Raw genomic sequence first — 14253 nt, 5'->3', positions numbered from 1 at the left:
GGTCCTAACAACGTGTCTCAGCACCCGGCAGCACAGGGCCCAGTGAGGGAGGCCATGCTCTTCAGCATCCCACCATAAGGGCTCAAACCGGTTTTCCCCACTGTGGGTGCCGTGGCCTGGGGAAAGTTACCCAAGAGCTAAGAATCTGAGCTTCTCAATTCTATAGACTTGAAAATTCCTCCTCCAGGGTTGTGATAAGGATTCAAGATGTTATGTACCTAGAAAATTGTATGGGTTGGACTATAGGAAATTGCTGAATTATGATTGTTATTCAGCCATCAAACTGGCAATTCCATATGGTCCCACCTCATATTAATATCGTGTAGAGAAAGAGGAGCACACTGATTCAGAAGACAAGTTCTGTAAATGGAAGGATGGATAAAGAAATACAGAGTACAGACAATGAAATAATACTTTCTGTTTTACAAAGTGGGGCCAAGATCCTGTTTATTCACAACAACAGGGTTGAACCAGGAGATTATGATGTTGCATGAAATCAGCCAGGCATAGAAAGACAAACACCATTCAACCTCACTTATATAACAGAATCTAACAAAACTGAATTCACAGCAGGAAAGTAGTCACCAAGCTTAGAGGCTGTAGGGCAGGGCTGGGGAGATGTCAAAAATACAAAAGTTCAGGCTGGAAAGATAGCTCATCAGTTAAAGGCACTTGCTTGCAAAGCCTGACAGCCCAGATTTGATTCCCTAGTACATGGCCACATAAAGCCAGAAGCCAGATGTACAAAGTGGATGCATCTGGAGCTCATCTATAGCAGTAGTAAGACCTGGTATGCCCATTCTCTTTCTCTCTCTCTCTCTCTCTCTCTCTCTCTCTCTCTCTCTCTCTCTCTCTCTATGTCTCTACTTCACTTACTCCTTCCCTCCCTCTCTCCTTTTCTCTCTCCCTCCTTACCTCTTTCCCTCTCTCAAATGAATAAATAAATATATTTTTATACAAAAGCTCAATGAGAAAAAGTTCAAGAGATATATTGTACATTATGGTTACTTGAGTTAATGACCATATACTGTATTCTTAAAAATTGGTAAGAAAGACTTCATGTGTTCTGACACAAAAATAACAATTAGTTTATTTAGCCATTCCACAACATACTCATATTTCAAAAGGATGGCAGGCTAGAGAGATTGCTTAGTGGTGAAGGCAGTTGCCTGCAACTAACTTGCACGCAGCAGTGAGCAAATCATCTCAACTTCATTTACTCATTTTAGAAATGAAAAAGAAATCTAAGATACCAAAACTCCCCCAGGCCGTATCATACACACCTGTAATCACAGGATACAGGGGCAGAAAATAGAAGGATCATGAGTTAAAAGGCAGCCCAAGTTAAATAGTGAGTTTATGGTCATCCTGTCTCAGAAAGAAAAAAAAATATCAAAATTCCCATCTACAACTCTGTCTCTTGCTATCTATTATAAATCAAGAATATAAAGCAATTTTATCAAAATGATTCAATCATACCAGCCAATAACCATGAAGAAAACTATTTCAATTAACAGAATGCTATGAATAAAAACAAACTTAGCTAAAAAAAAAAAATAGAGCGTCTAAACAGAAGCCATAATTCATGGCTGGCTAACTCTAGCTATTGACTTTCATACTCTGTGCAATAAGGGGGAAAGTTAATGAGTAAGCTCTCTTTGAAAGTCATAGAAAGCATGGATTCCTTCTCAACAGAATCAGCACTATGACACAAACACTGATTGAAATCTGAGGTCCAGCTTACATCTGAAGCCCCATCTCCAACTTTAGCCCATCACATGATATCAGATGCTCTATAATGGAATGCTGTCACACCCACCACTCATGAGAGTAGCTATTCTTTAGTTCTTGTCTCTAAAGGATCCAGACCAAAGGATAATCATCACTGTGTTTCACAACAGAGTTAGAAGGAATCCCAAAGCTCACAACTTTTTCCGAAACAACATGGGTATCTCATCAAGAGCTTCCAAAGGAAACATTTCATCACTATGCAGAACTAAAATAATATGTGGGGGTGGGGAATTAAGTTCTCATCATAGCACCATGAGAACAACTATAATGAGAATGAACATTTCACCCACAAATGCTAGTTTGGAGAGAAAAATAGGATATTTTGAAGATGCTACAATAACATATAATGTTCTTCCTACATTAAAAAATTTTTTTTAATGATTATTAAAATGTCAAAATACAACACAAGAGTGGGTCCATGAACATGAATCGGCATGCTTCCATATAGGATTTTTAGGTAAATTGCCTTCATGTATTTAAAAAAAGAACACACAGGTGATTGAACTCAAAGCCATATGCATGCTAGAAAAGCACTCTACTATTAAGCTATGCCCCAACGCTCTACCTAATTTTTTTTTTTTTAAGTGGCTGGGGAGATGGCTCAGCAGGTAAGAGCACCTGCTGCATAAGCATGAGGACCTGATTTCAATTCCCAGCACCGAGTGTAAAGCCAGGCATGGCTGTGCATACCGATCACCCATAGCTGAGGCGCACAGAGACAGGAGGATCACTAGGGCTCACTGGTCAGCCGATCTAACCAAAAATGGGGAGCTACAAGTTCAGTGAGAGACTCTCAGGGAAACAAGGGGGGAAAGCAATAGAGATGAACACTTGATATGCATACATGTATATATACCACACATCACACTTAATACACATAAAAATGGTCAAAATATGTGACATATTTGAAAGAAATGGTGTTTATGACACTCACCAATGTGCATAATGAGTATGTGCCAAAAAAATAGAAAACTAAATTTCTCATGGCTGTTCAAACACATTGGTATTCTCTAAGGCAGTCAAAAGTAACCACATTTTCCATTACTTAAAATAAATAAATGAAAACAGACTTCATCATAAATATTCAAAAGAACCCTTTATTTTAAAAGGTTGCTATGGGAGAGCACATGAGGCTATTCCATACTTTGTTTGTATTTGTTTGTTTGTTTAGATGCTTTTTTCCTCATAGCCAATGTTAAGATTTAAAAACTCACAGTATGTTGTAATTAAGCATCTCCAAGGAGGTACACAATTTGATTAGCACATTAACTCAGGCACAAACCAGCCATGACCATGTGCCTCACAGTCTATATCAGCCCAGTCTGGGAAAAAAAGAATAACCATGGGAACAGCTCCTACTCAAACACACTAAGCCCCCCTTTACTTAGTCTTCCAGAACTCAGGATTTAATTTTCTCCTGCCAATTCTAATTTTTCAATCCTTAATTCAGGTCTAAGAACAGTCATATGGGAAGATGGCTCAGCTGGTCAGAGTAGTTGCCACACAAACTTAAGGGCTTAAGGAGGGCCTTAGACTGCCTGAGTTCGATCCCCAGGATGCAGGGTAACAGTGGGATGGAATCATGCACTTCTTTAACCTAATCTGTGCTCCATGGGAGGTAGGAACAGGAGAATTGCTGGGGCTTGCTAGTCAGCCAATCTGACTGAAAACAAAAGCTTCAGGTTCAATGAGAGACTCTGAATTATGTCTCAAGAAAAATAGGCATAAGAGTAATAGAGAAGGACACCCAGCATCCTCCTCTGGCTTCTGCAAGTACGCAAATGGGGCATATTCATCTGCACACTCATAGGCATACACCACACCACTTCAAATATTACATACACACACACACACACACACACACACACATAAGAAAAACCACTCGCATTGAAATAAAATTGAACACTCCAGTTTTAAAAATTAAATTATTTCTCCATATTTTTTGTTTTAAATATTTTATTTATTTACTGGAAAGAGAAAGAGAAGCATATAGAGAAAGAGAAAATGGGCATGCCAGGGTCTCCAGACACTGAAAATGAACACCAGATGCATGTGTCCCCTTGTACATCTGGGTTATGTGGGTACTGGGACATTAAACCTGGGTCATTGGACTTCGCAGGCAAGCAATTTAACCATTAAGCCATCCCTCCAGCCCTCCATAAATTTGTAAAAGCTCCAACCACCCAAAAGTTAAGAAGATGGAGCTGAAATGTGAGAATTTTTGATAGTTCAGACCCATAACTAGAGCCCACAACTTCCCATCCAATTTCAACTTCTGTTTTGTAACAGGATAAGAAATCAACCAATATTCAGCTGCATTTTTAATTGAGCTAGTTGATAGACTGGCTACTTGCTTTAAAGCAAAATGAAAAGTTCAAATGGCCACCAAGATAAGAATATCCATCTCCAGAGTCTCCAGAGCCGCTTACCACACGCAGTTGATTCAGGAAGTGAATAAACTTAAGGTTCCAAAGGAACTAAACTTTTAGGCTTATTAATGTTATTAGCATTGTTTTCTCAAGACAGAGTATTGCTACTACATAACTCAAGCTTACCTTGAACTCCTGAGCTAAAACAAGGCTCTTGCCTCAGGATCCAATTAGCTAGGACAGGTTACTATAAGCACACACCACTTGACTGCTAAGTCTAACTTTTAAAACTGAAGCATGTTTGCATCATTAGCTAATCTTATACAAGTTCAGAACATAGTAAGCAAATTGTTTTTCACCTGTAAGCTTTATGAAATCTATACACAGGTCATATTATTTCTAATAAGAATGTAGTGACTAAAATGAAATGTTAATAATGCATATGATATTGGAAATAGCCAATGAGTCAAAATCATGTTAAGCATTGCATGGTTTTTAATAATGGCCACATGTTGAAAAGATAACATTTTGTGTTTATTGGCTTAACTGTATTTTATCCTAATCCACTAACTTCTGTTTACTTTACATCCTATTTTGTGTTTCTAAGGTGTCACACTAACAAAGAGCAATACTAATCAAAGATATAAGTGACTGAGATGTGCCAGCAAAGTGGGTTAGAAAAATATGTAGTAAGAAGGGAAAGCAAAAAGGCCAGAAAGTATTCTGACCTTGACTGTCCAAAAACACTTGAACAAGCCACAGAGCTACCTCCACCTAAATTTCCTCACATACAAAACAGAAGAATGATTTCCTAGCTAAAGTAAATATTTGTAACATGCCTGGCATGTTATAAGCACATATAAACTTGCATAAAGTAATGCTTTCAATACAAAGCAGAGATCTCAAGCAATAACTACAAGTTACTGACTGTCAGGGACTTGCCTTCCTATAAATGAGAAATACTCTGCAGACCCTCATATCCCATAATGCTAGGATAACTGTGTTACTGGCATTTTATAGATGAATGTCAGCAGGCTTGATATGCCTGGCTGCTATCAGAAGGATTGGAAAATGGATGCACTATTTCCATTAGTGTTGTAAAATGATACCAATTCACTTCCAGAAATAAATAACATCCTGACTTTTGTGAACCTAAAATTCACCTTAGGGAGACTTAAAAGGTCAGAGTCTATGTCATCCCTCAGGATGTCTACACTTCGACTGGTTGACATGCATTGCTTTAAGTCATGAAGCTAGTAACCCTCAGTTAATAAAGATATGAAATACGAGGTACAGCAATGTTTATTTTAAAATTCGTTGTATCTTATTGTCAACCAGTGTTTCTTGGCAATTAGAAAACACTAACTTTTTCCCCCTACGGAATAACACCACAGCCACAAGATAGGTAAAGTTAGCCTAGTAGAAATAAAGTTACTTCTTTATAAAGCACACAATAAAACTATGGAAGGAGTTCCTTTTTCACTAAAAGCTAACATGCAAGTTGAAATATCTATGCCAAAATGTTTATGTGAGTTAGTAACTAGAAAATGAAGAATGAGCAATTTTTAGAAAGTGAAAAGTGTCAGGAAGAAAGGTGATTCCTGTCTGAGAGTGTCTGCTTGAAATGGTGAAGGCTGACTAGGTAGAATGAAGACTCGTTCTTGAACTCACATTCCATGAAAACTAACTTTAGGATGGCCTCTTTCTTTACAGCTCTGCTTGGCGTTCTGTTTGCTCCACCTTCCATGTTTTTCTTTTATCATCTTTATTTTTTTAAATTTTTTGTTTATTTTTATTTATATATTTGAGATCAACAGACAGAGAGAGAAAGAGGGAGAGAGAGAGAGAGGAGAGTGGGCGTGCCAGGGCTTCTAGCCACTGCAAACGAACCTCAGATGCGTGCGCCCCCTTGTGCATCTGGCTAACGTGGGTCCTGGGGAAATGAGCCTTGAACCAAGGCCCTTAGGCTTCACAGGCAAGCCGTTAACCACTAAGCCATCTCTCCATCCCATCTTTTATCATCTTTTAAATTCAATTATTTGATCAGTATTTCTTAAGCCCCAAGTATATACCCAGAGCCCTTGACCCTCTCTAACTTGTCACATCAGAAGCACTGATGTAGGATGAAAGTAAAGAACCAGAACATGTTTTAGAATGTACTTTAAAAGGCTTTGCGCTGTATATGTGTATGACTGTGTTTCCTAGTCTTATTTGACTTGCATCAAAATAAATATGAAGTTGAATTATACATCACCCAAGCCTAAGAAAATCATCTTGGTAGATTCTGACATAATTAGTTTTATTAAAAAAATAAATTTTTATTATCATAGAGTAAAACCCAAAGTTGAGTTATAGCTTTCAATGTTATTAAATAAATTTCTAATTCCTGGATTTTATATCAGCATAAATAAAACCTTCTGATTCAGAACATATTCTGCCATGATACCTCTCAAGCATTTTCTCCAACCTGCCCATCAAATTATGTAATAGCTCATATAAACCTTGCACCAAAAAACTCCCATTTTAATGCTTCACACTGAGTGGTGGATTTCCAGGAAAAAAGCATGACATGTCTGTCCAGAACACCTTAAGCATTTATCAGAGAAAGTTTTTTTAACTTACTTATTGAATTACACTCATTTACTTATTTTTTGTTTGTTTGTTTTGTTTTGTTTTTCCATTAGATTGTAAGGAGCTTGAGAGCTAGAGGAGGTTTTATTCTCTATATGTCCATTTGGAAAGCAAATTTGGAAAACAGGTGTGGATAGCTAGTTGGAAGGTTAGATGCAAGAAAGAAAGAAAGCCATGTTACACATTAGAATCTTCAAAAAGTGGTGTTTGGTCTTGAGGCAACTTTACTGAACCCATTATCTAAAACCTTAGGTACAAATTTTTAAAAGACAGTGTAGTCAAGTAATGAAAATAGCACTCAGTTTCATAAAATATCAGTTAATTCAGAGGCAAGTTATTGCAAGCATGGCATGTGCCATCCATTACTCAAAGAACTAAGATGAAAGTGTGTGTGTGTGTGTGTGTGTGTGTGTGTGTGTGTGTGTAAGCCATAAAAGGGAAGCTGGTTTCACTAAATTAACTGAACTAATTTTAAATATTAATCTACAATAGTAATCTACAAGAAACAAAGCAATGTATCTCTTTAGAATATATTTTTCTTCCTCAATGGCAATGATAAATCTGCTTGTTTAGATACCCTGAGATTTTGGCAATATATTTTACACTTTTTGTTGTTGTTGTTTGGAAAAGTGGAATCTCTTTGTACAAACCAAGATGCCTTCGGTGACCTTGTCACTTAAGGGAACTTAAAGGAGAATATAGAAAGTATATCAACATGAACTAAACTGAAGATCTATGGTCCTATTAGACCCGAACACCAGAACCATTATCAGCCAGTTGCTTAAGGCAAGGAGCCAAGCTGATCCAGCAAAGAGTAAAAGCACACTTGGGCTGAACCTTAGTGAAAGCAAACAGGGCAGAAGTCCTTGGATAAACTTTCAGGTGGGCTGAGGGCCTCTCTAAATGCAGACTAACAGCCTGCCATCAGTTGTCTCCTGATGAAGAACATCCTTCAGGGCCTCAGGCAACTTCCAGAAAGTAGCAGCTTTCCCCAGCACATGAGCCTGGTCCAGGTTCATTCATTCCACTTTAGCGGACAGGACTTTGGATTCATAAACAACCAAATGAGTCAAGAAGTTTGACCACTTCTGAGATCCACAAATGTTTCTGAAGTTTACGACAAATACGTCTTTGAGGAATGGACAAACTGAACCAGCATTATGGCTTCTGCATTAAACCCACTCCGCCAGGTGACCCAAGTTCCACTTACGCCCAGCATCTCGTGGATGTAGTAATACTCCGGTCCTTGTCTGTAAAGCATGAAGGTTTTCCAAAAAAGCAGGGCATTCAGGGACATCCAGAGGAGCTAAGAACAATCAAAGGGAAAAGAGAGAACACAAAGCTAAAACACAGGTGTCACCTGATGAATAAAACCAGGAGCACCCCAGATGCAATTTCAACCAGTCATTACAGAAAGCATTCTCAAGCGGAAAGCTACAAGTCACTTGAAAGAACTCCTGTGGCCTTGCCCAGCCCCTCACCCAAGGGTGTGCGGTGGGCCCTAAGGGTCTGTCTATCTCAGTGATCTGCAGGTAAGCACCCCAGGACAATGGGAGGCTTAAGAAATGAATGGCATCAACATGAACTAAGGAAACAGAAACAACTGGGAGAAGAGGAAAGGGGGCAAAAGAAAAAAAAAATAAAAGTTTAAAGAGTTAAGAAAAAAAAAAAAAAGTTATGTTCGCTGAAGAGTAATGCCTTCCCATCTCTCCACATCTGCTCCCCCATCACCGCGGCAGGGAAAGTTCCCTTGCATGGGAGGGGAAGTCCGTGTCATCTCCCCAAGTTTCACAAGGCACTGAATTGGTGTTAGGGAAGTTAGTTTGCAATTCGAAAAGTTGTTCCATCTTCCCACCCGCACACGCTCAGAGAATGAATCAAACCGGCTGCACGGGAGAGAGAGAGAGAGAGAGAGAGAGAGAGAGAGAGAGAGAGAGAGAGAGAGAGAGAGAGAGAGAGAGAGAGAGAGAGAGAGAGAGAGAGGGAGAGAGAGAGAGAGAGAGGGAGAGAGAGAGAGATGGAGAGCGAGCAGCAGCGGAGCCCGCCATCCTACCAGGCAGAGGTGTTTAACCCCTTCGTTGGCCAGCCAGCTCCTGCAGGACACAGCCATGCCGCCGGCTTCAGCCGCCAGGGAGGGAAGGAGCGAGCGGCGGCGGGGCCCGGGCCGGGGCGGCGGGGCCGAGGGTCACGGGCGGCCGAGGCTGGCGGGCGGGCGGGTCCCCGCGCCGCCCCTTTGTCTGGGGCGACGTCCCCGGCGGGCGGGCGGAGCGCGCGGCGGCCCGGGCTGCTGCCGCCTGGGCCTGGCTCGGGGACACCGGGACCTTCGCGGCTGACCGCGTCCGCCAGCTACGAGTCCCACCGCAGCGGACGGCGAGGAGCTGCGAGCCGGAAGTAGCCTTTTGTCTGCTGGCGTCCCCCGCGATCGCCCATCCTCCGAGGCTGGCCCTACCTCCCATCAGATGCCCCCTGGGCACTCAACCCAGAGCCGCCCGGGCCGCTCCCTCCTGCGTCCGGCCGCCCCACCCAGTCCTATCTGGAGGTGATGCCTCCCAGCATTGTTGAAGAAAAGCGCCCAGAGGGCAAATGGTTAAAGTTGACGTAATTCCTCGGGAGCTTGAGGGAAGCTCAGATTCACTGGAGGAATGTGTGTTTTACTATCTCATTGACTTGAGGCCACTTGGTGAAAGGAAGGTTTCCCAACGTGTGCCGGACATCCACCGCGCGAGATGAGCGGAACTGGTATAGATTACCTGAGGACTACCCAGGTGCCAACGTTATTGAACGGGGGGCGGGGGGATCATCGACGTGTTATAGAAGAGGGTCTGGACCGTAACCAATATTCAACATTCGCTGCGAGTTTATTAAAGCACTTAACAACGCATAGGTGACTGGGAAACTTTCTGCACTATGAACCTAAATCCATGGCTTTCAAGCTCTTGTCCTCTGTTTTAACTTTTTTAATGATTCTCTTTATATGTGTGTAAGCAGAGAGAGAGGTAGAAGAAAGACGGGCAGAGTGGGAGAGCCAGGACCTCCAGCCACACTGCAAATGAACTCCAGCTGCGTGCACCACTTTGTGCCACTGCCTTTGCACGGGTCCTGGAGAATCGAACCTGGGTCCTCTGTCTTTGCCAACAAGTGCCTTAACCTCTTAGCCATCTCTCCAGCCCTCTTCCTCCCTCCCTCTCTCTCTCTCTCTCTCTCTCTCTTTTAATGAAATGTATCTTGACACACCGGTCATGGGACATAATTGAAACTAAATTTTCCATAAAACCACTCTGCAGTGCCACTTACCCAAATTAATTTAATAAACTGTACAATGATTTCAGCATTCAGTTTGAAAAATTGGTAGGAGTCTATATCAAGCCCAATTTGATGTTCACACAATTTTCTTTCTGTCATTTCATTTTAGTGTATGACTTCCGCAGGATATGGAGGAACATGCCTTTAATCCCAGCACTTGGGATGTACATGCTTGAAGATTGCCATGCGTTCACCAGCCCGGGACTACAACACATTTCCTCTCTCTCTCTCTCTCTCTCTCTCTCTCTCTCTCTCTCTCTCTCTCTCTCTCTTCCTTGCACCATTCACGATGAAATCAATCAAATGTTCTTGTGTCTTGCACGTGAGGGTGCACACTTGACCCTGAGTGCATGTGGAAGTCAGAGGACAACTTCAGGTCTATACTTGCTGTTCCATTAAATGTAAGGCAGAATTTCTATGTGTCTTACTCTACTCTTCTTTCTGTGCTCTCTTGGAAGGATCCATCAAATTCTCCTGTCTCTGCTTCCCCTCTGCGTGTCTGAGAGCTGGGGTTAAAGAAGCTCCATGACTTCCTGGTTTTAACGTGGGGTCTGGAGATCCAGCTTGGATACTCAGGGTTTACCATCGAGAGTTTTATTCACTGACGTATGTCCTCAGCCCTGGGTAGCATAGTATTTACAAGCAATGCCATAATGTCAAAATGTAATTGACAATTTAATGCCTAAAAAAGCAGAAAAGCTGAACATGAAAAACATAAATGCTGTCATCACTGAAAAAAAATGTCCAATTTTCTGTATACTAGTGTTCCTGGAGGTGTAGGTGACAAAGTAGTTAGGTTTTGGCCATAGACACTGACTTTCATATTGGGTATATAAAACTCAACCTTCATTGCTCCTCATGAAAATGAATGTTAGTAATACCATTATAAAGATGAGGAAAACAAAGCTCAAAAAAAAAAAAATAAGACTTAATATCATTTGTGAAAACTGAGTAGCCTGAAGACTCATAAACAAACATATTTGTAAAAGCTCTTTAGTAAAACAATAAAATGCTACAAAAATTTTGGTTGTGAAATTTATCAAGATTACTTTGTGGCTATGTGAAAAGGGCTCCAGAATCTAATTGCTCATGTTGACTTGCAGTGAACACATACTAAGCAAGTGTTTCCCTCAGGTCAGAACTACTGAGATGTAAGAACACTCACTGTTCTGGTTCCTTACAATACAATATTCTCTAAACCAGATTGCTTGTTGCAAATAGTCTTTCCCAAACTAGACAAGGCTGTCCTCAAAAATAATGAACAAGCCGGGCATGGTGGTGCATGCCTTTAATCTCAGCACTTGGAAGACAGAAGTAGAAGTATTGCTGTGAGTTCAAGGCCAACCTGAGACTACACAGCGAATTCCAGGTCAGCCTGGGCTAGAGTGAAACTCTGCCTTGAAAAACACCACCACCCAGAAAATGAACCAAGAGTTTTGGAGCTCTACCAGCATGTTTCAAATATCATAATGAAAATCACACATTTGGGCTGATGAAATGGTTTAGCAATTAAGATGTTTGCCTGTGAAGCCCAAGGACCCCAGTTTGATTCCCCAGGAACCACATAAGCCAGATATACAAGGATGTACATGTGTCTGGAGTTCATTTACAGTGGCTAAAAGCCCTTGCACACCCATTCTCTCTTTCTCTCTATCTGTCTCTCTCTCTCTCATTAATAAATCAATCTTTTAAAAAAAATGAAAGAAAGAAAAGAAAATCACATATTTGTCTATCAAGGACACCCTAAGTAGAACTCTCATGAAAAATACCTTTGCTCTTAGCTGAAATCATGCTAAGCTTGTGGTGTGTGAAATAGTTACCTTATCACTATATACTGGCTGCATACTGTTTCACAGATAGATGTCCTGTTTGCTTTTCTATTTTGTTTGTTTCATGTGCTGAGACAGGGTCAGTGTAACTGTGGCTAGCCTCCAACTCACTGCAACTCCTGCCTCAGCATCCTGAGTGCTGGGATTACAGGGCTGCCTGACCAAGCCTGGTTTTAAAGATGTTCTTTATCTACCAGAAACTGCTTGCTAAATGCCGAAACACTTCTGTAGACAATACCCTCAGTATGAAATAAATGGGGGAACTTTAATCAAAGTTTCTTCACTCAGCCTGCTTTATTTTTTTTATTGTTTAATTAAGCAAACTTTTATTGAAGCTTACATTGTGGCACAGAAATACATTTCAACTGATTAAAGTCCAACACCAATTAAGAAAGATATTATGGCACCAAAATTTTCCATCCTCTATCACATTTAGATTATTATTTGATCTCCAGTTCTCATATTTTTATTCTTTGTTCTATGAAAATTTGTGAAAGTTTTCAACATCAGAATTTTTTTTTTATTTTTTGAGGTAGAGTCTCACTCTGGCCCAGGCTGACCTGGAATTCAGTATGTAGTCTCAGGGTGACCTCAGATTCACAGTGATCCTCCTACCTCTGCCTCCTGAGTTCAGCCTGCTTTACTATTGCACCCTTTTCTGTCTAGCTTCAGAGATATGCAGCTTTTCCTAAACTACTGCACACACACACACACACACACACACACACACACACACACTCATCCTGGAATCCTAGAAGTCTGTACCTTCCTGAATATTATAATACTCTGTGTGTGATCACCACTGCATTTTCCACATACTAACTTAATTTTGCTTGTGTATTAAATTCTCCTAACAAACTAAATGTTGGAAAAACAAGCATTCTGTCTTGTTCAGTTTTATTCCAGATCCAGACATAAATCCATATAGAAGGAGTATATATGTTCACTAAATGAATGACCCATGATTAAGTATATTATCCTTCCTGCATCTTTCTCACAATTCAATTTCTCAAGTGTCTCTTCTTTATTAAAATATTTATTCATTTATTTATTTGAAGGGAGAGAGAGAGAGAGAATGGGCACACCAGGGCCTCTAGTCAACCGCTGCAACAAACTCCAGTTGCATGCACCATTTTGTGCAGCAGATGCTACTCAAGTACCAGGGAATCGATCTCCAATCATTAGGCTCTATAGACAAGAGCCTTATCCTCTGAACCATCTCTCCAGCCCCAAGTGTCTGTTCTTAACAATGTAAGAAAGTTTTCTGCTTATCCTGATAATCAATTATCAGAAAATGGTGAGTGAGGCAAGACTCTCTCTGTATGTCTGCCATGCATCCCACAAACCAAATGATGTACATTTGTGACAAATGGGCTCTTACATTAGTTTCTTAACATTGAAGTTGCAAGTTAATACAGACTTAACCACTTCAACAAAGACATTTGTTCTGAAATCCAGATGACAAAAATGAGTCACTGAGTCAAGATCGAGGTAAAGGCTGAACCATAAATGGAGGTGCTAAGTGAAAAACCATGCTCTGCTTCTCCAGCTTCTGGTACCTAATAGCAATCCCTGATATGGGCCTCTCTCATCCTAACCTCTGCCTCCATGGCTACATTAACATTCATATTTCCTCTCCCTTCCTCTCTCCCTATCTCTGTCCCCTTTCTCACTTTGTACTGCTAATGCCTTGTCTCTTTCCTCTACAAAGATACTTGTGATTTTATTTAGTGCTCACCTGGATAATCTCATGCCAATACCCTTACTTTAATCATATCTAGAAAATTATTTTTCCCCTCAAAGTAACATTTTCAGGGCTGGAAATGTGGTTTAGTCAGTAAATTGCTTGTTGCGCAAGTGTGAGGACCTGAGCTTGTATCCCCAGATCTCAAATAAAATACTTGGCAGTTCTGTAATCCCAGTGCTGGAGAAGCACAGACTGGAGGATCTCCAGGCCTGTTAGATACATAATCTAACCAAATTATGTGGTCTGGGTTCAGTGAGAGACCTTGTCTAAAAAAATAATGTGGCAAATGTCTAAGGAATAGAATTTGACTGATGACCTCTCGTCACTCCAATCCTGCACACCCATGCATGTGCACCTCCCACACACATCCAGACATCGACAAACATACGTCCACCTATCACATACATACATGCAAATAAACTCAAACTAAAGAAAGGAAGGAAGGAAAGAAGGGAGGAAGGAAGAAAGGAAGGAAAGAAAAAGTAATTTACAGGTACCAGGGATTAGGAACTGAACTCTGTGGATGGCTATTACCTGGTCTACTATCCAAACTAACCAATCATCTTTCTCACAATCCAATTTA

At 40.8% G+C, this 14253-nt stretch overlaps 1 protein-coding gene across 1 annotated transcript in view; it reads right to left on the bottom strand.

Annotated features, from left to right (window-relative positions):
• Nox4 (NADPH oxidase 4) overlaps window positions 1-8959 on the bottom strand; it is a 116960-nt gene extending 108001 nt beyond the window's left edge. Inside the window, exons 1-2 of the mRNA XM_045146119.1 lie at window positions 8845-8959; window positions 8002-8097 (exon numbers count right to left, since the gene is read on the bottom strand). Of these exons, the coding sequence (XP_045002054.1) occupies window positions 8002-8097; window positions 8845-8901 (153 nt within the window). The 5' untranslated portion in view covers window positions 8902-8959. The remainder of the gene's footprint in view (window positions 1-8001; window positions 8098-8844) is intronic.
• Between the last annotated feature and the right edge of the window lie 5294 nt (window positions 8960-14253).

This window comes from Jaculus jaculus, chromosome 3 (assembly GCF_020740685.1).
Source record: "Jaculus jaculus isolate mJacJac1 chromosome 3, mJacJac1.mat.Y.cur, whole genome shotgun sequence".
Taxonomy (NCBI): domain Eukaryota; kingdom Metazoa; phylum Chordata; class Mammalia; order Rodentia; family Dipodidae; genus Jaculus; species Jaculus jaculus.
The sequence above is the reverse complement of the archived record's forward strand: the minus strand, read 5'-3'. Positions and strand labels throughout refer to the sequence as shown.